The sequence below is a fragment of the Penicillium pulvis genome (genome assembly GCF_028828015.1).
Source record: "Penicillium pulvis strain IBT 33274 chromosome Unknown scaffold_8_segment0_segment0, whole genome shotgun sequence".
NCBI lineage: Eukaryota > Fungi > Ascomycota > Eurotiomycetes > Eurotiales > Aspergillaceae > Penicillium > Penicillium pulvis.
Window position 1 is genome coordinate 3,816,080 of NW_026643080.1, and position 22,296 is coordinate 3,838,375.

The 22,296-nt window shown below is 48.7% G+C and overlaps 10 protein-coding genes across 10 annotated transcripts; 7 read left to right on the forward strand and 3 right to left on the reverse strand.

The window, feature by feature from the left end:
- Positions 1-148: 148 nt before the first annotated feature.
- Positions 149-1,567, forward strand: N7503_010853 (putative lipoate--protein ligase; the record flags this gene model as incomplete). Its single annotated transcript, XM_057070399.1, has 3 exons — positions 149-1,114; positions 1,167-1,274; positions 1,325-1,567. 3 exons carry the CDS (start codon positions 149-151, stop codon positions 1,565-1,567), a joined length of 1,317 nt encoding a protein of 438 aa, XP_056917010.1.
- A 743-nt stretch (positions 1,568-2,310) lies between these two features.
- N7503_010854 (sugar porter family MFS transporter) lies at positions 2,311-4,327 on the forward strand (the record flags this gene model as incomplete). Its single annotated transcript, XM_057070400.1, has 7 exons — positions 2,311-2,406; positions 2,456-2,532; positions 2,591-2,815; positions 2,882-3,426; positions 3,478-3,485; positions 3,568-3,998; positions 4,057-4,327. The coding sequence occupies 7 exons, from the start codon at positions 2,311-2,313 to the stop codon at positions 4,325-4,327; spliced, it is 1,653 nt and encodes a 550-aa protein (XP_056917011.1).
- Positions 4,328-6,550: 2,223 nt separating this feature from the next.
- N7503_010855 (C2H2-type zinc finger protein) lies at positions 6,551-7,297 on the forward strand (the record flags this gene model as incomplete). Its single annotated transcript, XM_057070401.1, has 2 exons — positions 6,551-7,152; positions 7,198-7,297. 2 exons carry the CDS (start codon positions 6,551-6,553, stop codon positions 7,295-7,297), a joined length of 702 nt encoding a protein of 233 aa, XP_056917012.1.
- A 602-nt stretch (positions 7,298-7,899) lies between these two features.
- N7503_010856 (allantoate permease) lies at positions 7,900-9,370 on the reverse strand (the record flags this gene model as incomplete). Its single annotated transcript, XM_057070402.1, has 5 exons — positions 7,900-8,295; positions 8,343-8,884; positions 8,940-9,105; positions 9,151-9,177; positions 9,227-9,370. The coding sequence occupies 5 exons, from the start codon at positions 9,368-9,370 to the stop codon at positions 7,900-7,902; spliced, it is 1,275 nt and encodes a 424-aa protein (XP_056917013.1).
- A 447-nt stretch (positions 9,371-9,817) lies between these two features.
- encD (Fe(2+)/2-oxoglutarate-dependent oxygenase encD) lies at positions 9,818-10,960 on the forward strand (the record flags this gene model as incomplete). The annotated part of the gene is made up of 2 exons (XM_057070403.1): positions 9,818-10,567; positions 10,622-10,960. 2 exons carry the CDS (start codon positions 9,818-9,820, stop codon positions 10,958-10,960), a joined length of 1,089 nt encoding a protein of 362 aa, XP_056917014.1.
- A 432-nt stretch (positions 10,961-11,392) lies between these two features.
- Positions 11,393-13,307, forward strand: N7503_010858 (MFS transporter; the record flags this gene model as incomplete). The annotated part of the gene is made up of 7 exons (XM_057070404.1): positions 11,393-11,580; positions 11,635-11,686; positions 11,744-12,060; positions 12,109-12,255; positions 12,311-12,681; positions 12,735-13,022; positions 13,075-13,307. 7 exons carry the CDS (start codon positions 11,393-11,395, stop codon positions 13,305-13,307), a joined length of 1,596 nt encoding a protein of 531 aa, XP_056917015.1.
- A 686-nt stretch (positions 13,308-13,993) lies between these two features.
- Positions 13,994-15,082, forward strand: N7503_010859 (polysaccharide deacetylase family protein; the record flags this gene model as incomplete). Its single annotated transcript, XM_057070405.1, has 4 exons — positions 13,994-14,099; positions 14,150-14,727; positions 14,793-14,896; positions 14,944-15,082. 4 exons carry the CDS (start codon positions 13,994-13,996, stop codon positions 15,080-15,082), a joined length of 927 nt encoding a protein of 308 aa, XP_056917016.1.
- A 1,394-nt stretch (positions 15,083-16,476) lies between these two features.
- Positions 16,477-18,061, forward strand: N7503_010860 (uncharacterized protein; the record flags this gene model as incomplete). Its single annotated transcript, XM_057070406.1, has 2 exons — positions 16,477-16,795; positions 16,866-18,061. Exons 1-2 carry the CDS (start codon positions 16,534-16,536, stop codon positions 18,059-18,061), a joined length of 1,458 nt encoding a protein of 485 aa, XP_056917017.1. The 5' UTR covers positions 16,477-16,533.
- Positions 18,062-18,700: 639 nt separating this feature from the next.
- Positions 18,701-20,607, reverse strand: N7503_010861 (putative DNA 3'-phosphatase Tpp1; the record flags this gene model as incomplete). The annotated part of the gene is made up of 9 exons (XM_057070407.1): positions 18,701-18,865; positions 18,943-19,088; positions 19,253-19,313; positions 19,378-19,517; positions 19,576-19,700; positions 19,752-20,057; positions 20,105-20,217; positions 20,297-20,457; positions 20,517-20,607. 9 exons carry the CDS (start codon positions 20,605-20,607, stop codon positions 18,701-18,703), a joined length of 1,308 nt encoding a protein of 435 aa, XP_056917018.1.
- A 364-nt stretch (positions 20,608-20,971) lies between these two features.
- On the reverse strand, positions 20,972-21,860 carry N7503_010862 (mediator of RNA polymerase II transcription subunit 18; the record flags this gene model as incomplete). Its single annotated transcript, XM_057070408.1, has 2 exons — positions 20,972-21,299; positions 21,373-21,860. The coding sequence occupies 2 exons, from the start codon at positions 21,858-21,860 to the stop codon at positions 20,972-20,974; spliced, it is 816 nt and encodes a 271-aa protein (XP_056917019.1).
- Between the last annotated feature and the right edge of the window lie 436 nt (positions 21,861-22,296).

Here is a 22,296-nt window from a genome sequence, read left to right on the forward strand (position 1 = left end):
AATGAAGAGTCATAGAAAACCAAAAAACCCGAAACACAAGAAATTCGACTCATCAGGCCTGCCTATCTGGGACTAGCGTACCCGACAATCGGCCAGAAAACGATGCGCGCATCGATAATCAATCAATCAAAACCGCCCTTACTCCCAAATGATTTGGGGATGCTTCTTGTCGACAAGGTGCAGTAGCACAAGGCAATGGGCCCGTCACAATTCGTCTTTTCCTGTTCATCGATTCGCCGAATTGGCCCGCCGCCCGGCTTCACGGCACCAGATCTACCAGTCATTATCGACCGACCCTTACGTCAATCTATCAATTGAGCATTTCCTGCTGGAAAATGCCCCGGCCGACTCGAGCATCCTCTTCCTCTATATCAACAAACCGTGTGTGGTAATTGGCCGCAACCAAAATCCATGGCTTGAAACCGGTCTCCACGCGTTGTATAATGACCGCCGAGCGAACACACCAGAAAATGACGATGCGGTATTTGTCCGAAGGCGATCTGGTGGTGGCGCGGTGTTTCATGACGAGGGGAACCTCAATTATAGCGTGATATCTCCTCGGACCTCTTTCACGCGCGATAAACATGCGGAGATGATGGTCCACGCGCTGCATCGCATTGGGGCTGTCAACACGAGTGTCAATGACCGACATGATATTGTCATCACGCCCCCAGAGGACCTGGCGCAGCGTGACAGCAATGAACCGCCATTCCGGAAGGTCTCCGGTTCTGCATTTAAGCTGACACGGCACCGGGCCCTTCACCACGGCACCTGTTTGCTGGATTCGCCGAACATCCATGATCTCGGCAAGTTTTTGCGGTCTCCGGCGCGGGGGTACATCAAAGCCAAGGGGGTGGATAGTGTTCGATCACCCGTGGGGAATGTCTCGAGTGTGCTGGCGGACTCGTTCTTCTCCATGCAAGCGGTGATGGATAATGTGGTGGAGGAATTCGCCGCGTTGTATAATGTCAATTCGGATGCTGTTCGTCGAGCACGCCGGGCCCATGCAACAGAGCCTGAAATCTTTGCTGGTGACAGCTGGGTTTCAGGAACGGTGGGAGATGTGCAAGGTGATCAGGAACCGGATATTGGTAAAGGCATTGCGGAGCTACGAGTGAGTGGTTTGACTTTTATGTGTATGTGGCTTCACTGACCTTGTACGATAGTCTCTGGAATGGAAATACACCCAAACTCCACAGTTCACCTTTTCGACATATCCCACTGAAGAGGATCCCCGTGAACGCCCACCATTGCCTTCCTCGCTGCCTCCTTCTGTAAGTTTGACTCAATCCTGATTGTAAGCAATTGCTAATTTTGTATCCAGACTCGTGCATTCCTCCGTCTCAAGTATGGAGCGATAATTGAAAGCAATATTTCCGTCGCTTCGGATGCATCTATAGCTTCTGATCAAGCTACTCGCGTGCATGAACTCCTGAACGGACAAAAGTTGCATGAAATGTCTGTCGAACGCTGGACAGATGTGTTACGGCAGGGTCTTGGCACCGATGGAGTGGATGATGCGCAAGAGCTGGCAAACTACTTTAGTGACTTGCTAGGTGGGCATTGATGCCGTATGAATGGCATCCTGTATAATATTAAAGCTGTTATGTATAAATACAGGTGATGTTCACCTTTTCTCTCCGACTTTGTTGTATCACATGGTAATATAGCTATTAGCGGCAGTCATTGAGCATAGCTGAACCATGATACATGCCATCGTAGTCCCTCGCACTATTCAAAATACTGTACCAAAATAGCATATCCTAGTTTATTACTCTTACTGCCAAGACAAATCGCAAGTAGCTTCCCCGCAACCCGAGTCAGCAAAGATCGACTCTTCCCCGGATAAAATGACTTTCTCTAGCATTTAACCAAAAGTGATGTAGCATCGAGCCCGTCCCCATAGGAATCAGCCTATGTTACCCTGAACCTAAAGACTCAACCCCCACGACCCCGCTCGTGGAGCTCGAGCTAGAACTTAGAGAGAAGAGCAAAGACATAATCAATGCCCAATGATGCTCAAATATCGTCGTCTAATACTTACCTCGGATTCGTGGAAGTTCTCTCCCGTCTTTCCTCGTCTTGTTTAGGTTCTTGTCTCGTGTCTGATAGGTGGGGATACAGGGCCAAGAAAGGGCTGGGCTTGGATGTTGGTGCATGGGACCCTGAGGTGAAGTACCGAGTTAATAGTAAGCACTGAGCACCGTGGCTATATAAAATGTAGCTCTGGATCCATGTCTAGTTTGTTTCGTTCTTGTTTCTGCCCGCCGAGTATATTGGACTCGAGGTGCTTGATTACTTCTACTCAAAATGTCGGCGTTATTGCAGAGGATTGTCCACAATGAGGCGATGAAAACGGATCCAAAGGAGATCTATGGGTGGAGGGTCTACTTGCTTGCCTGTTCGGTAAGTAGCCCATTCTTGCAGAGTCTCTATTCATACTGATAACTCTCAGGCGTGCTGTGGAGGAATGTTATTCGGTATGGACTCAGGAATCATTGGTGGTGTCCTAACCATGCCGCCCTTCAAACAGTGAGTGTTCTCAGCCATCTGATTGCCAAATAGGATGTTGATTGCTTCTGTGGCCCAGGACATATGGCCTGCAAGACCTTGATTCTGTAGCCCAGGCAAACTTAACCGCCAACATCGTCTCTACTCTCCAAGCAGGATGCTTCTTCGGAGCTCTCCTCGCCTCCCCCGCAGCAGAGAAATGGGGCAGAAGAGGCGCTTTGATAGGGTCTGCGTTGATTGGAATTATCGGTGTCATCATGCAGGCCTCCGCAAGTGGCCATTTAGAGGCCATGTACATTGGACGGTATGCCCCTACCCAAGCTCGGAATGATTTTTGAAGAACTCAAGCTAACATATATTTTGTCTGCAGTCTCATCACCGGTTTCGGAGTCGGCGGCGCCTCAATGATCAACCCTCTCTACGTCTCTGAAAACGCACCACGTGCAATCCGCGGAGGCCTGACGGGTCTATACCAGTTCTTTATCACTATGGGAATCATGCTGGCCTTCTGGATCAACTATGGCTCGCTGCTTCACCTGACTGGATCAACAATGTACCTCGTCCCTCTAGCAATGCAGGGTCTCCCAGCTGTGCTCTTATTCGTGGGTATGCTACTCTGCAACGAGTCTCCACGGTGGCTGGCAAAACAGGATCGATGGGAGGAAGCACGCGCGACCTTGAGTAAGGTTCGTGCGCTGCCGGCTGATCACCCATATCTGGAAGAGGAGTTCCAGGCTATTGCATTGCAGCTGGAGCAGGAACGTGCTCTGGTCGGTGGCTCTGGATTCTGGGACCTTATGAAGGAGATGTGGCTCATTCCCGGGAATCGGAAGCGGGCTATGATCTCGGTATTTTTGATGATTTGCCAGCAGATGACGGGGACAAACGCTATCAATTATTATAGTCCACAAATTTGTGAGTTTCCCAGGTGCTCCTTCAGTGTGAAGTCAAGCTGACAGATAGCAGTCGAAAATGTGAGCCTTCTTGGATTTGATTCTAACACGATCACGGTGTACATCTTTTTAGATTCGGGGATACTGACAGATTTGTTTACAGTTAGGAGTTACCGGTAATGCAACTAATCTCTTCGCAACGGGCATCTACGGCATCGTCAAGATGGTCAGCTGCGGCGTCTTCCTCATTTTCGTCGCTGACTCCCTCGGCCGCCGACGCTCTCTCCTCTGGACATCAATTGCGCAAGGGCTTGCCATGCTTTATATTGGGCTATACATCCGGATTGCTCCTCCTGTCGAAGGCGCCCCCGTTATTTCAGCGGGCTACGTTGCTCTGGTCTGTATCTTCCTTTTCGCAGCTTTCTTCCAGTTTGGCTGGGGACCCGTTTGCTGGATCTATGTCTCGGAGATTCCAACTGCACGGCTACGGTCTCTGAATGTTGCATTTGGAGCTGCGACTCAGTGGTTATTCAATTTCGTGGTCGCGAGGGCTGTTCCGAATATGCTGGCTACGGTTGGTGCTAATGGCTACGGGTGGGTTCCTTTCTTTTGATCAGTTGTATGATCATGGCGCTGACGATCGAAAATGCAGCACTTATATTATCTTTTCTTGCTTCTGTTTTTCTATGTTTGTCTTCGTGTGGTTCTTTATTCCAGAGACAAAAGGCGAGTCGGAACACTTGCACATTATTTTCTCGCACATCGATCTTGCTAACCCAATCTTTCCAGGCATGTCGCTTGAGAAGATGGACGATCTTTTCGGCGTTACCGAGCTGCTTCAGCAGAAAGAAGACCTGGAGCACAATTCGACTCCAGCTCAAGTGGACAAGGCTACAGAATCTCATGTTGAACGAGTGGTATGAGATATGGGGTTGTTGGAAGAACTCAACCCACGCATGGCCAATTGATGGGTGCTCTAGCATAAGTTAATCCCAAGATTGAATATCGTGGTCAATGGATATCTGCTTCCAGGGTATTTTTATTGCTGGTAATACGCATGTTAGCTGATGCATGACTCGGGGTCAAAGACCTACATTAATGAATACCCTATCATCAAGATAAATCCAATGCGGCTTTTAGCTTGAAGCAGAAAACATGTGGGTTCAGAAGAATGGAATTATCTAAGAGCGTCTGAAGCTTCCTGATTAGAGAACATGGAGTTTAGATACAGTTGAATCGATAATAAGATTGATCAATAATTCAAAGCGAGCGAGAGATCTATTAATAGGACACTTGGGGCGGAGGGTAGAGCCACGAATCAGGCGTGTCTTCAATCCCTTGCGAAAGCGGAAAAAGGATGAGAAGAGGAAAACTTGGATCACTGCTGAGATGCTAGATCGACAGACAACATTCAGTAAGCGCATGTGGGGGAAAAGGGCGTTAGTAAAAGAGTTAGAATGGGACTAGATGATAGCTTCGATGCGATTAGACATTTGGGTTTCTATTTGCTGATAAATCTTCTCCTGGTTAGGCTTAGCGTTGTGAATCATATCGCCTGCTACCAAATTGTCATTTTCTTTTTCTTCCTTCACCTCTACCAGATACACTGAGCTCTCCTTTCTCTACTTCACAGCAACAAAAGAAAAGAGAAAAGAAAAGGAAAAAGAGAGAAAAAAGAGAGAAAAAATAGAGAGAAAGACCCTAACACTTACAGACCTCAATCAATTTATGGCTCTGGCATTTCAGCGCAGTCATAAAGAGAAGGCTTTCAAAATACTCTCTAATGGCAACTCGTTCGGCCTCAATAGTCTGTCTATGCCCACTATATCTTGAAGTCCACTCTCAAACGGCGCGAACCAATCAGGTCTGGTTTTACCGACCAAACTGGTTGGTAACTATGAGCCTGATTGGATAGCATGGGAGAGGACGTGCACCAATCAGGCTCAACTTTACTATCCATCCGGATAGTCACATGGCTTTCATGTCCAAATCTGGCACCTACGATCGTAGGTGCCAGATTTGGACATGAAAGCTTTTTCTCCCAAGGTTTGGTCCCACTGGCAAGTTGCAGTCGAATACTCGAAAGCAAAAAACACAAGCTGTTTACCACTCCGTAGAGAAAAAAAGAGGCCCAGGTGGTTGAAGAGTCATAGACTACTCACTCCTTACTTCAAGATTCGTTTCTTCTCGTTCAAATATGTCTACCACCAGTCGCGACACCTGCGCTTTTGTTTTTTGAGCCCTCCTAGCCCCGCAAAATTAATCAGAAAGGTACAGACTGGTGAGCCCCTGGGCACCTTTGTGGATCCCAAAGGTGAATAAACTAAGATAAGCCCACTGGTATGTGATACAAGTTGAAAGAAGGATGAGATTGGAATCACGCGAGAAGTGAAAAGTAACCTGAACAGCAAAATCGGTGGGATTCGAAAGTGCAAGATGAATATAAGATCGTTGAAATCTATGCAACAGAGGGGGATGGTAGCAGGGGCAAGCATGGGCGGTTGGCCCAAAACCTCACGAGTCGCGGATACTTAGTCCTTGTGATGGATATTATGTCAAAGTAGACGCTACCACGGAACCCCTTCCTCCGTCATTGGTCGAATGTGGGCTCCTCACGGGTTGTGGTCTCGGATCGTTTCCCATTGCCGTGTTCTGATTGCAAGATCCGCGACTGGGCCCACCTAGAAAAGCGGGGAATATCAAGGCGTTGGCCACACCACGGTCTTGGTAATATGATAGGCCAGATCTATAAATCAGTTAACAATCTAAAGGTTAAACCCAATAAGCTGGTCTAGAGAGCACGACCTCACCATCTTGCGCCCAACTAGAGACTTACGTGTAGCCTGCAGGATGAACCGCCAGAAAGCAGCTTATGGCTTTTTTAGAAGCAATAATTATTTCATGTCTTGCAATGATTTGGTATATAAGCTATCCCACCGACGCCTATTGCCCATTGCCCATCAGTGCTATTACCTGTCACTTAGAAGGGTCTCTCTCGCCTCTTAAGATGCAGTCATTGCATCAGATTTGAGCCCATCTTAATGAAAAAGAAAAAAAAACTCTCCCTGCTACTTTTCTTTTGGTCACCGATCATGCCGTATGATCAATTTCGCGAATATACAGAGACCTCAAATGATCCTCCAACAATGCCTATAGCAACTCGACAAGAAAGAGAATTGTTGAACCTTGATGAAACCCTCCTACACGAGATCCCAATCGATGAATTCCTACGCGACCTCCCAACTGATGCAGCCGTGCACGATCTCTCACTCGATCTTGTCAATGCATCTACCAGTTTCCAGTCCCAGAAAGCTTATGGCAATTTGGGATACACTGGCACTCTTCCACTCAACACCATGAACTATATGACAAATCCACTCCCAGGGCAGATACCTGAATCCCGAGTGAACTACTTTCAGCCAACGTACCATGAACATAGCTTCACACCCATACCCTATGTTCATCCTACTGCTTTTGAAACCGGCTTCACCATCCAAGAACCAATGTTAGCGAGCATTCCACCCACAGCTTTTGGCCCCAGCTTCGTCACTGCAGAGCCAACTTTATGGAGCATCCACCCAACTGCTTTTGGTTCCAGCTTCACCACCCAAGAGCCAACTTTAGCGAGCATCCACCCCGCCCGATTTGAAGGCACGCCGCAATCTCATCGAAACAACACTCCAACTCAGGCTAATACTATCAGATGCGACTGGCAGGGTTGCACATACAAAGGCACCTTTGGTCGCAGGTATGACCTGAATCGCCATACAAAATCAATACACATTTCTCCAAGGGCATTCAAATGTCCAGAATGTGGGAGGGAGTTCAATCGGAAAGAAAACCTCCAAGGTCACTTGGAAAGTGTCCATATGTCATCTCGGCGACGCAGGTGATCTGCCACTTGCTGGGGTAGACTCGTCTTCTCTTGGCCTCACTCTTTGTTATTTGCCTGTGCTATAATCCCGCTATATATGGTGTCAATATGCCCACTACTCCCTACTTTGATGGATCACCCTTTGGTGAGATGTTCTCGTTGGTTTTGCTTTTCAATACATATGATCTGGAATGGATGAAAGACGGAAGAATCGAGCCAATTGGCACGGAGTAAGGCTGCATGGTGCTTAAGTAAGAACCCTCTGTGATTAGAATCTTATAGCGTGTCTGTTTATCCGGCATGGAAGGTTATAAACCCCGTCACTTTAGTCTTGAACGTACATGAAGTCGATATAATATGCCTCATCAATCCTGTTGAGTCTAAATGAAATACCGCCATTCCACACTACGAACTCCGTCCCTAAGCTGACTAGTATCAACCTCGTCCTCTCGTAATGTAACGCCCTGTTCCCGATCACGGCGGCGATTCTCAGATCGCATCCATACCCCAAATCCCGTCACAAATAAAATACATACAGCATTGCAGCAGCAAGTGGCTACTAGGGTTGGTATATATCTGAGCAAAATTAGCAACTGCTTAAATCTCTGGACTTTGTGAAACTTACTTGGGCGCATATTCAGTCCGAAATGTGGATGCACTCAGAACCCCCGCTATGTTGCCTAAACCAACGAAGAAACCTGTATTGGCTGCTCGAGAATTCTCGTTGACATTGTTGTTATTATGCCAAGCATGCACAAGGCACGATGGGATATAAGCGCCCGCAGCCATCATAAAGCAGGCAAAATAGGCTACTCCCTTATTGTTCAGAACGTCGATGGCAGACAAGATTACCATTCCGATTAGGGAAATGGTCAAGGAGAACACGATATGAAAGGTTCTTTCGCGAAAGTAATCAGATGATTTTGCAACACACAGTAACACCACTGCACCGACAAGGTTAGGTGCTACTGTCCACAGGTTGGTCTTGACAGTGGAGAAGCCCAGACGCTCAACGATCTGCGCCGGTTAGCTATGCTTTCGGAGATGATAACTGGGCCACCCACCAAAGGGAAAAAGTTCATTGCAGTCGCATAGGCAACAGGATAGGTAAACGTAATGACACACCACACGGGGAATTGCCAGTTACTCCACGTCTGACGACAGGCTTTCCAGCTGAAACTCGTAGAGACCTCCGAAGATGAATCACGAAGCATTCGAGCGGTGGCTGCTTTCCTCTCTCGGTCATCCAAGAACCAGGCTTTCTGGGGGGTATCCGGCAGCAGAAAGAAGCCCAGAATGCCAGCAATCAAGGTCATGCTGCCTTCGATTATAAACAACCACTGCCACCCCTTCACTGAGGAGTCGTTGATCTGAAATACTCCAAACGAGATGAGTCCACTGAAGGCAGAGGCTAACACAGCAAAGGATTGCATAATTGCCAGCCGGAATCCCATCTCTCCACGGGTATAAAATATGGTCATGTAGAATGTGGCGCCTGCGAAGAATCCGGCTTCAAAGACTCCGAGAATTATCCGAATCGAGAGAAGGGATCCAAAATCCTTGGCTGCGCATTGGCAGAGAGCCAGGATTCCCCAGACAATTGACACTATATGAAGTAATGTGGTTAGCATTTTTACTATGATTTGGTTGGGTGGACTGACTTGACGAGAGCATCATTCGGCCAGAATAGCGTTTGATCAGGAGATTCCATGGTAGATCAAATAAACCAAAGGGAATATAGAAAAGCAAAATGAGAAGTGAATAGTCATTTCCTTGAAAATGCAGATCCTCGTCGAGCCCGTCTGTTTTGGCATTTGCTAGATTGCTCTGAATTGGTCAGTATTTGAATCGACTAGGATTTTGAGTACTTACTCGATCCATGCAGTCAAAGAAATACATCTAAAGTCGTTAGCTGTTATAATTCGTAGAGCCATCCAGAATACCTCACCATGCAAAGCAGGGGCAACACCCAGAAATCGACTTTCTTACAATACCTCTTTTCCGCCTCTGTGTCAACATAAACCGCGCTCTCCCCCAGATCGACTTTGGTCTCGGATTCACCCATTTTCTCCGTTTTGACTTGGTCGGCCATGTTGATCCAAATTCATTATTTTGGTTTGAGGTCGCGCGAGCTGATGTTACATGCTTTATATGCCCCTTGCATACCTTACCAGCACCCTAGTCTGTTCACCTTGTACCTCTACATGTAGTACATCTGGAAGTATAAGGAGCTCAACATATGAGGCCCAGCAGCCAATCAACTGCTCTCAAGATAACAATGTTCTGGACAACTTTCCCGCTTCCCCGCAGATCATCTATCGTGCGGACTTGGTTATCCCCCATCTTTGACAGACCCCCACCTTGAGCTTTCTGGCCTCGAGTTTCACAAATTTGCGATTCAATGACAACAATTCGGCATTCTGTCCGATCTGAGAACTCCTATGAGGGGTCATCGAGATTGCTAGGGGACATATACAAACTGGAAATGTTCGACAAGTGAAGACCCGAATAATAAACAACACCACCGAATATTCCCAACATGTCGACTCCATCCGCTCCCCCAATTCTGGACTTCTCCCCAATTTACGGAGAAGATGGCGAAGCAAAGACCAGGCTGGTAGAAGAAGTTCGTAAGTGCTGTCACTACAATGGCTTCTTCCAGATTACCGGTCACCGCGTGCCATTGGAATTACAGCGACGCGTGATGAATTGTTCCAAGAGATTTTTCGATCTGCCTCTGGAAGAGAAGCTAAAGATCGATAAAAGTGAGCAATCTCATCTTCCCAATCTTGACCTAGCTAACATCGCAGACCTGAACTCTTTCAATCGCGGCTACGAACTCCTCCGATCGCAAATGCTGGAAGTAGGCACCGGCCCCGAACTAAAGGAAGGACTCTACATTGGCGAAGAAATTCCCGAAGACCACCCCTATTTCTTGCAGAAGAAATTAAACAGCGGTCCGAATCAGTGGCCCCAAGCCGTCCCAGACACCGAAGAGTTCCAGAAAACAACAATGGAATACTACCACGCGGTATTCGAATTGGCCAAGGACGTTCTTGCCGTCCTGGCATTGACTCTAGGTGTGGAGTCCAGCTATTTCGAGCCCCTTACCGCTGGAGCAGTCGCGACAATGCGATTCCTACACTATCCCGCACAGCCCAAAGACGAAGACGAGAAACTGAACCGCGGGATCGGAGCGCACACGGACTTTGGCTGCGTCACTTTACTGCTACAAGACGAGGTGGATGGTCTCCAGGTCTTGGACGCTCCAACGGGGGAATGGCTAGATGTAAGTCAACTAAATCCTGCCTATTTGGTGCATAATACTGACTGGATGAATCAGGTGAAACCCGTCCCCGGAGCCTATGTCGTGAACCTGGGAAACCTCTTCATGCGCATGGCCAATGATAAATACAAATCTAATACTCATCGGGTAATCAACAAGTCTGGCAAGGAGAGGTACTCGATTCCGTTCTTCTTCAGCGGAAACCCGGATTATCTGTGCGAGTGCTTGCCGAACTGTCGTGAGTCGGGCGAGGATGCGAAATACCCGGCTATTACTGTTCAGGACATGGTTACTGCATCATATAAGGAGAGCTACGGCCGGGCGGAGAAATATAAGAAAGAGATGGAAACGAAGAAGATGGATGAACTACCCGCTGTGGCTGCGGTTGGTGCGTAGATTCTTAGACTGTGAAGTCACTCTGTGTATCTATTTTCAAGTATCTACTATGCGCTGAATTTGTAATCAATTAGCACTTTTCATCTCTTTCTCTACCTCTAGCTCATATCTGACTCATGGGAAGTTTTTGCTAATCAGGGACCACCACCAATTCCAGCCCTTTACATTGACGCTGAATAGCCCCCGTCCCGGTCCAAGCTTGAGAATGCTTTACCCCTAGCTCTCCCAATGCCCCAAAAGTGGGGGGTCAGGCCATCATATCGCGATTTTCCCACCTTTGTTATCAATCTAAGAAGCTGTATTGCCTGTTTTCGATTGGTCGATACCAAATGTCAGCATAGCTCCCAGCCCTACCCGTAAGGGGGACTGAGTATATGAGTCGACGTATTCTAGGAGAGACCAGAAGTAGAGTCCTCCAGCGTCAGATTCACAATGGACGAAATACATTCTGAAAAGAAGAGCTCTCCAAGCCCCGAATACCAGGGCGATGAAGGAACCGGGAAGGTCATTGCCCTCGATGACCACGAAGTTGAGCAGTTCTATGGCTCTTCTACTACGCAGTCATACCGGCTCAAGTCGGAATTGGTAGGAAAATGCATGGAAGAGATTGGTATGGGAAAGTAGGCTTCCTTCCATAGCTCTACGTTCTTGGTAAATCAGTCTGACGATGTCAGGTTCCAATGGAAACTTTTTGTTGTCACCGGATTTGGCTGGATTGTGGACAATGTATGTGCTTTCACTCACGCTCTGTACATCAAATCAACTAAACAAGTTTCTCTATAGTTCGCATCACAAGGCATCGGCAGCGTGCAGCCTCCCATCGAGCAAGAATTCTCCGATATCACCAAAATCAGCTATAGCTCTGTTGCGTATTACGTCGGTCTTATTATTGGCGCCTCATTCTGGGGTCTCTCTAGCGACTTGATCGGTCGTAAGCCTGCATTCAACTGCACTCTCCTCATCGCAGGTATATTCCTCTGTGCGACGGCTGGAGCTACGAACTTCATCGCATTCAGTGCTTTCTGGGCTGTTATCGGTACTGCAGCTGGAGGAAATGTACCCGTTGATTCGATGATTTTCTTGGAGTTTGTCCCTGGAAGGTGAGATCCGCATATCCGTCTGCAATTCGCAGTGCTGACTGTTCATAGTCATCAATACCTCCTCACTGCCCTTTCTGCATGGTGGAATCTGGGTCAATTGATTGTCTCTCTACTTGCATGGGTGTTTTTGGCCAACTTCAGCTGTCCGACAGATGCCACTCCGGCAACTTGCTCTCGTAGCGAAAACATGGGATGGTATGTACAAAGGCTTCTTCCTTCACTTGACCTGTCTTTTAACTCTTGATCATAGGAGATACACGATGATTACGCTCGGAGCTCTTTCCCTTGCTTTCACCTTTATCCGCATGTTCCTCTTCAAGCTGCCCGAGACCCCAAGATTCCTACTATCTCAAGGCCGAGACCAGGATGCTGTCGACGCCGTGAACTACGTCGCAAAACAGAACGGCAAACCCGAGATACTGACCATAGGCATGCTTCGCGAGATCGATGCTCAACTAGGTCTAATAGTCAACGAAGAGGAAGCCCCCACAAAGCTTTCCGTCAAAGAAATCGTGTCAGAAAACATGGACGCATTCAAAGGCAAACACTATCGCGCTCTATTCGCAACACGGAAGCTCGCTCGGCAGACCATCATCATCTGGGCCGTGTGGCTAACAGTTGGTAAGTTATTATCTCTTCGTGAATGGATCTTGCGGGATAATAACATCTATTAGGCATTGCCTATCCACTTTACTTCAACTTCCTCCCGTCGTATCTAGCTACCAAGTTCACTTCAAGTTCCTCTCTTAACCTCACATACCGCAACTATTGCATCGAATCGGCCGTTGGAGTCGTCGGTCCCCTCTCTGCTGCCGTATCGGTGAATACACGCCTAGGTCGACGATGGATGATGGGTATATCGGCAGTAGTCACGGCCGTATTCCTATTTGCCTATGTGGGCGTCAGCAGTCCAACCTCCAGCTTGGCGTTCTCTTGTATCACCGGCCTTCTAGCCAATTTTGGTAAGTCCCGGAAAGAAGTTTTGTTTCGGTGGAAGCTAACAAGTATCGACAGAGTATGCGATCATGTACGCATTTACCCCCGAGTCATTCCCCGCTCCTCATCGTGGAACTGCAGTAGGCACTGCAGCTGCGTTGTTGAGGTTTGGAGGACTTGTGGCTAGTTTGATCTCGTCACAGACCGGGTTCACCAGTGCTCCTATCTATGCTAGTGCGGCACTGTGGGTGCTTGTTGGAGTTTACTGTATCGGTATACCGTATGAGACACATGGGCATGATGCCCTGTAGACTCGCTTCAGCCCTGGGGAGAGCATGTATTTGGCATATCACTGTTTCCGAATTTTGGGTGTACTGTTAGTAGACAATTTTGTTTCATTCAATTAGTCGCAGAAATATGGAAGTTGATGGAAGTTGATGGGTATTTCTACAATTATTGCACAAGTGTAGACTTCTCCACAATATATATCTGCTATCTCAACGTTGGAACTTGGAAAACTATCAAGATTGAAATATTGAAATATATACCCCTAGGTCAGTATTAACATTTGAACGTATGCATGGTTGACCAGCATTTCAACCATGGAGCATCTGATATCGGGGAAGCTTAAATGGAAAGCCCGTCGTTGATGTCAACCGTGCGTATGATTACCAAGAACGGACATCCGAACCACCTGGGCAAGCGCGATTCGCCATGCGACTAATATCAAACTGACCAGCCATTCAGTTGTCTTGATTGCCGAGCAGATCCCCTCAAACAGCGGGATATGCATGCGTGCTGCACCAACCCCCACCCTTGATGTAGCGACTCCCATAATGGGGGAGCTCGATAGCCGACACGCAACCCCTCATCCCCTCTTTATCTGAGATACCCCCGAATTCTATTTAAAATCAATTGCTCTTTCAATTACCTATCCAACCTTCCCTCTTATCTCCAATCCTAAACTACACGCAATCGCAGATTCAGAATAGTCAAAATGGGCAAAAAGCGCGTTTTAGTCGGATACGGCGTCGACATCGATGCAGTAGCCGGATGGCTAGGCTCGTACGGCGGCGAAGACAGCGTCAATGATATCAGTCGAGGTACGAAGCCATTTTTCAGCCAGTAACAAAGTCAAACTAACCCAACACAGGACTCTGGGCCGGACACATCGGTACAACCCGACTCCTGAAGCTCTTCAACAAATACAATATCAAAGCGACCTGGTTTATTCCGGGCCACTCACTGGAAACATTCCCAGAAGAATGCGCGCAGGTACGCGACCAAGGGCACGAGATCGGACTCCACGGGTATACGCACGAGAACCCAACCTGCATGACCGAAGAACAGCAACGCGATATTCTCGATAAGACCTACAAGCTACTGACGGATTTCTGCGGGAAGCCACCGCGCGGTATTGTCGCGCCGTGGTGGGAAGCCAGCTCGGAGATGGTGGATCAGCTACTGGCATATGGAATCGAGTATGATCACTCGATGTCGCATGAGGATTGCCAGATGTATTGGCTGCGCACGGGGGATACCTGGACAAAGATCGATTACAGTAAGAAGGCGGAGACGTGGATGAAGCCACTTGAGCGGGGCCAGACGACTGGACTGGTTGAAATACCCGGGAGTTGGTATATTGATGATCTGCCGCCGATGATGTTTATTAAGAACTCGGCGAACAGTCATGGATGGGTGAATCCGAGGGATGTGGAGGATATTTGGAAGGTAACTTGGCATCCCGGGGTATACTTGATTTGTCACGACATGGGTATGCTGACTTGGGTTTCTAGGACCATTTTGATTATTTCTACCGCGAGTACGATGAGTTCGTCTTCCCGATGACGATCCATCCGGATGTGTCTGGCCGACCGCATGTGTTACTCATGCACGAAAGGTAAGACGAACAGAAAGCTGGGGCTACATAGAACTGACGCGGTACAGGATTATTGAGTATATCAACAAGCACGAAGGAGTGGAATGGGTGACATTTGAGCAGATGTGTGATGAGTTTAAGAGCAAGAATCAACCACCCGAGGGTGCAGTGATGCCGGCGGCACCGGGGAGTATTCTCAAAGAATGAGGATATGTGTATGACACAAGTTCATATTGTGATCACAACTGAAGTGAATCAATGGCATGGTATTGTAGCATTGTAGCATTGTGTCTTGTAGACTCTCCACTAGATTGGGTTTGGCCTCCATTTCCTGTCTTCTGATTGGTTGCGGAAGCGATGCCTCGGAATTCCGTCGATCGACTTTTCACGGGAATGATCGAGACTACTGTACAGGCATCGAGACTAAGGATCTATCACCGATCATCATTTATTTCTGATTCCTGATTATAGTGCGTAGTAAGTTGAGGCAAAAATGACCTGTTCAATTTTTCTTTTATTTTTTTCACAATTTTTCTGCAACCGATAACGCTTCCCGACCGGAGTAAAACCGGATGGAATCCACGGCGCAATGTCCCTTGCCCCTTCGCCTCCCGTTGGACCCAACCAATGGATGCACCAGCTCTCCAATCAGCAAGCCACCACTTCTTCTCCCGAAGTTCCGGAAAAAAACCGTTGTTGGTTCTCCATGTGGATCTGACGTCGGCACCAGTGACCTTGAGATTATGTGCTACTAATATAGTACAAAGTCCGATCTAGAGCGGAGAGCCGTGCGACCTTCCGCTTGGTCCTCGGACTAAGGTTCTGATGGTCTGGTAACTCAATCCTCTGTGACACGTCTGCGCGGGAAGCTGCTTCCCAGAGCCGGTTGACGAACGTTCTAAAAAACAAGGGGGAACAACAATGGGTAAACAGGTCGACGAATCAGATTGTAGGCGAAAAAGTTGGAATGGATCGGTATGGCATCATAAGCAAATCAGGGAATCCACCGAGCCACTCCACCGGCCCTTTCAGAGGCGATCTAGACACTGCCGATCTCGCACATACGGAAACCTTGACTAACGCTCCGTCGAAACCCTAGAAACTTGATCGGAAAAAAATGGGGTAAAGGGTTCGGGGGCATTGAGTCACACAGATTACCAAGAAGCCCCCTAGAGGTAGAACATAAAAAAGAAATCGAATACCGTAGAAGCATTCCGGAAGAATTGCAGACGTACAATCCATGGTTCAGTTCGCCTGTCAACCCCCGGAACGTAGCGGAGTCTGGCAAAACTGAGAATTTTGCAGTGACGGAGTTTACTAAGAAAAGATTTCCATGGATATACTCCGTCTTAGCGTCGTTTCTTAACTCACTAATCCTCTACCTTTGTGCTCTCGCCCCCAAGCCCTTTTAATCTATTCCACACGGCCCTGCGAGAGAAATCTTCCAAAAATACCACAGTCACACCAGGATCTGGGGAGTTCCTTGTCAGGCGCATTATCACCCGCCCGTTTGCCGACATTCCTGCCCAGCCAACGCACTTGAAGACCTTCCGGTTCCCCCGAATTTGCCATCACACCGCTTGCTCTACCTTTATTACGCTGGGTTCCCTGATGCTACAATACATCGACTTATACTCCTCGCAACGCGCGCTTTCACAATGCGTAAACTGTCTCACCTCATCGACACGCGAGACTCGTTCGACGCGCTAGATTCCCGCCTCCCCTCCCCTCTGAGCGCCAATACTTCTGCCCCGGCCTCGCCGGCCCTGTCTCTGTTCTCTAGTCACCTTCGTGTTTCCAGTTCAGTGTCATCCTTGGTGCCTTCAGTAGGCAACTCCATGGATAGTCCCAGTCGCAATCCCCTCTCCGGGGTCAAAGAGGAGGATCTCGCTCGTGATTCATTGGAGGATCAATATTTTCGTACGTCCTTGGACTCGCGCACGCGACATGGAGATGCCCCCAGAACACTCTCCCGCTAACAGTTCATTAGAACATTTCGAATGTGGCACGTCCACCGAAGAGCCCGACTTTATCATGGATCCCACCGATGGTTACGACTTGAGTGATACGGGTATGGACTTTGCGCCCTCGCCGAAAAAGCGTCGATCCGATAGTCTCTCGATGAAGGGCGTCTCGCGCATCAGCTCCCACATCTCTACCATGTCAACAAGATGGAAGTCCAAGCGAGCCTCAGGCAGCCCCGAACGAGACTTCCCTGATGATCTGCGCTCGCGTGCCAACTCAGCGGCCTCCTCCGCCTTGGCGAGCCCAGCTTTGTGCCCGATCAACCGCATCGATTCGATTCCTCCGTCCCCAGCCCGGACCATCTTCGAAGAGCGCATGAGCGATTCCGGAGCCCGCCCCATCGACATCACTCGCGCGAATAGCATGGGCCAGGATGACAATGACAACCAAGCCACGACACCGCTCCTCCCCCCATTCATGGGCGAAGATCCCACCAGCGCAATCGCCTGCCGAGTCCAATCCCCACTCCAGTCACCCTCCATTGCCGATGTGAGCGTGAGTGACTCACCAAAGTACACAGTGTGCTCTGAGTCCCGGTTCGCAGGTATCCCCTCACCGCCACTATCATCAAGACCTTCCATCGCCTCAATGAGCCGTCCCCGAGCCAGTACCACCTCCCGGACCGTCTCCGGTGAAGCGGCCCCATTCATGCTCTCCGATCCCAACGACGAATGGGCCAACAAGCTAGGCCACGCCAACTTCACCATCCAGCCAGAGCCCTACGAACCCCCCACCTGCGATTTGCACAGCTTCCACCTGTTCCGCGCAGACTGGGATCTCGCTCGCTGCAACTTTGCCAAGCACCTCGTGCGCACAGGCGAACACTACGGCACAACCTCCAACATCTTCAAGCTCACAGGCGAGAAATGGGAGTTCCTCAACCGCCAATGGCGCCAGCAACACGATGGCCTGCTCAACCAGCTGGAATTGATCGACGGTGTCGCCCTCACTCTCACCCAATCAAATATCCACCAATGCGAGCAGGAAGTCCGGATCCCACGCCTCCACGATAACGACAAGTTCCCCGAAATGGGAGACGAGGATATCGTCGGTCCGATGACTGTTGCGCCCGCCGCTGAGATCAGTGGATTCTGTCGAACAAAGTCCTTGAAGAAGCGGAATTTCTTCAAGTTCTTCCAGGATCTTGTCTCGCGGCCTTAAGTGGCTCTCCATCTCTCGCCTTTCATATTTTTCTTATATTCTGCTTTCGAGCGAATCGCCTACGATAATGACCTATAGACTTACCAGCGCGGCGTTCAGAGTATTCATGCTTTCATGGATGGTCTGGACGATCATGTCCGCCCATCATGACATAATGTCTCTCATCCTATGTTTTTTTGGATCTTTTGGATTGATTTATGACTCACGACTCACGATTCGGAAAAAGCGACTACTGTCTCGCGCCGAATCATGCCTTTCCTTCGTCTTCTTTTTTGAGTCATGACTTCGTTCGTTGTTCATGTGGATCTTGTGGACCTGTACCTGGACACTTGTTTCCGACTCAGGGCAAAAGCCCGTCCATTCCTTGTTTTACGATATACCCAGCTACATTGCATTTTGTGTATCCCATAGATTAGACTCATTGCGAGACAAAAGCTAGCGTGACTTGTCTTTTTCAATCGTTTGTATATACCTATAGATTTCTTATCTCGTGGAGATGGAAAGCATCTTGTACACAATTCATCTTATCTTACATTCTACACTTGATCATATTATCTAGATACTCCAATGATTCCAGATGTTGGAATACTATACACCGTATAGACCCAGACCCCTAGGCGCCTGTGTACCAAGGCTGCACTAAACCCAATACTGACCCCAAATCTTACGCTCATCTTCAGTACCTTCAAACCGAAACTCCACGGTTATGATATCCTCAAATCCCTCATCAAGACGTGGCGCCTTAAACCGGCGCCCGAAATCTCCAAACGCAATGCCAGGAAGAGAAGTGCGCGCCTCGGGATTCTACCCAAAAGAGGTCAGTAAACAGAATAACCAAAACCAAGAACAGGCAAGCAATGCATATGGCAGAACAAACGAACCATTTCTTTGTTGCCAGCGCGGACGGCATTGTTGTGCCTGCATAGGTCAGGTGGAGAAAGAAGGTGCACACAACGAATCGGAACACCCAATTCTTTAGCTAGCGTTATCCACACGAGTCTTGTCTCCGGGTCTGCGTTGGTGTTGTCTGCGTTGGAGGAATATTAGTGGCGTTCGTGATAAGCTTGTTGGCTTGGCGGGTATGAGCAAGTTGGTGCCCAACGAACATGCCCCAAACGAACTCGGGTCCGCAAACAAGCTTAGGTCCAACAGAGCTTGAGTTGACACATGGGCCGAGGATGTATGACTCACCGACAGCGACGGATTTCTTTGCTTCAAGGTGTTCACGGGCTACTTTGACGCATTTCGGGCGCTAATGTGATGGTTTAGATGATTGGTTGCTGAAGCCCACCGATAGCTGAAGATTAGGTACTCACCGTCTTCAGGATATCTTGATTGACACGTTCGTAGCCCAATGGCTCTAGATTGTTCCGGAAATAGGTTGATTTTCCTGATGCTGGGCTGCCACAGAAAATTACCAGTTCGAGGGGGTGTTTGCGAGTGAAAGCGTTGGGAACTAGGTAGCAAGAGCTGTTAGCAGGCAATCAACAACCCATAGCTGCATTATCACATACGAGATTTGCTGTTCTCTGTCTTCGTGTATGCAGTGGGGTCGAAAATCGTAACAAGTTCCTCAGAGCATCCTCCGAAATAAACCTCTGGTGTCTTGAAAGGCAGACCAATATTTGCCGCGAAGCCGCTAGAGCAGAAGTCAGACTAATTTCGACACCAATGCTTAGTAGTATCTTACAGATCTGAAGAGGAGTGATCCTTTGGGCGTCCGGCGGCATCGCCCACGAAGAGCGAGTTCTTTTTATCAATACCCACCACGTCGAGGTCATAGTCGTCCACGAACTCATTCCACATACCGATTCGAGGCTTCCTATACTTGTCATCTTCGGTAGCAGCATAAACGCTGATGGGCAACTCCATCGTGGTCATGATAGCTGTGACTTTCTCTTTGAATATCGCCAGGCTCTTTGAATCGGCCTTTCCTGCTTTCATTTCCTTTTGGATGCTGATTTTTTTCTGGTTGGAGAAAATTACCAGTTGGTACCTAGACAACATTAGAATTGCTAGCCAAAATTCATGAGAAGTGTTTACCCTTTAGCGTGTAATTTCTGCAACGTAACGTGGACATTGCCCTCGAACCATTTCCAGTCGTCTGCTGATCTAGCAAACACATTTCCTGAACGTGTCTTGATCAAGGTTGAGTCCTGTCATTACCATCAGCAAAGCTCTTTCTGCCTTATATCCTTGCAAGCCACCCGGTACTCCAAGAGGGATTTGACTAACAAGATCAAATGCCGCGATCTTGCGGTCCTTCTCCGGCAGTGTGCTGGGGGTATTTTCGGGTGTATATTTGCCTACAACGAGGCTCGTTCCAATGACCCGCCATGTGATCGGTTTTGGCTTCTTTTGAGAGGCAGGGGTGAAAAAGGAAGCAGCGGATGCCTCTGTTGAAAATAGATGTATCAGTATCATACAAGCTTGTGGCTGATCCAGATGCGCTCACTGTTGATACTTGATCCAACTTTGCGGCGAAGTGGAGGCGGGGAGATGCTCCGAGTGGGGGAGGCGGTTCGCTTGACTCCCCCTTCGGCCATCTTGAGGGCTCTTGTGAGGGACGTGATGTAGGTGGCCCAGGTTCAGGGCGCGGAGGCTGATGTCGTTCGCAGCAGTGAGTTTCAGATGATGTCAGGAGCGGACGCGTAGTTGGACGCGAACTTTCACGAAGTCACATGCTCGATCACCCAGATTGGCAAAATTGATGACCCACCACTTTGATATGATTACGGACTGTACACTTCATGTAGATATCATTTGTAGGAGAATATTATTCATGCTTTGGCTTGAACTAATTTTATGCACAAACTCGATGTTCAATGAAATATGACCGAACTTGATTGGAGGCTGCCTCTCCGGGTATTTATGACAGCCGGACAAAAATGCAACATCTTATGGAATCCTTTACTTCGCCCTGGTATCCAGAGACAGACGATCCGCCTGCTCCAGCTTCACCGCAGATTTGAGCTGTTCTCGCAGCCCGAACAAATGCTGGGAAGCCGTCTTCATGGTCTCCTGGTTGCTACCATCCTGGACGATGATGGAAGCCTGCAGCACATAGCTTCCAGTCTTCTCGAGTGGTGCCATCTCCGTGAATGCCGGGAGCTGCTGTCGAGGCATCCAGGACTCATGCTCATGCTCTGCAACGGGGTAATGCAGCACCCGATGCAAGAAAATGGTGATATCATTGTGGATAAAGATATCTCCCTCCACCACATACTCAGTCACAAAGCTGGAAGACCCGATTAGCATCTGACAGTCATAAGATCCGCAATTATAAATTTTAAAGAGATCACACCACATACCTGTAGCCCCACGCTTTCATGGCGGGGACGATATCGCCCCGTGGCAGCGAGGCACTGGCCATGACACGGGCCGTGACAGCGGATCGGGTCCCTGCCTCGGGGATATCTCGAAACTCCAGTTTCCAGGGTTGTTGCTCATAATCATATGGCACATGGGACTCGGGCTTGGAGTCATCCATGCCAGCCATTTGAGTGTCCGAATCAGGGGCCGGGGCGGCCCCAAAAGCCGAGGCCGAGACGGGGCCGACAACTTGGGTGTAGAACATGCCACCATTGAGCATCTTATTGACGCGTTGCAGGTCTGCCGACTGCAGGTCTTGGCTGCCCCCAGTGCGAACCGTGGCTAGACCTGGTTTCCGATAGGCCTTGAAGATCAGCCGACGCTCGAGAGCGTGGCGAGGCTGCATAGCCGTCAACCCGGTAAGCTGCTGCAAAAGCTCATGATGCTGATGAACCGGGACCGAGGCGAATAGCAATAACTCATGCATTTTGTTGAAGATTGGTGGAACGGGCGAAGTCGGGATGTGGTTAGTCAGGGTCCAAGCTTCCAGTGGCGCGATCCGAGCTTATCAATTCAGATCACTAAAATTGTGCCAGCAATTGGTAATGAGATTCGCCTCGGCAGATAAAAAGCAATTTCGATTTTTCACTTCTACTCGGTGAACTTTTTAGATGATTCTTTGTCGAATAATCCAATGTATATATTCACAACCAGAGTTTTTGAGTTGAATAGAGACAAAAATCGAAGGAAAAAAAAAGGTATAGAATTGTAGAATGTCAACACCGTGTGGGGGGACCGGAGTGCAGAAGATCCAAACGTTCGCACAAGCCTTATGAGGAGTAAGAACGCGGTAGAACGTCTCACGGAGAAAGTCGAGAAAAATGATTGGATGCTTGGCTAGTCACCCATCCAGGCAGGTAGAT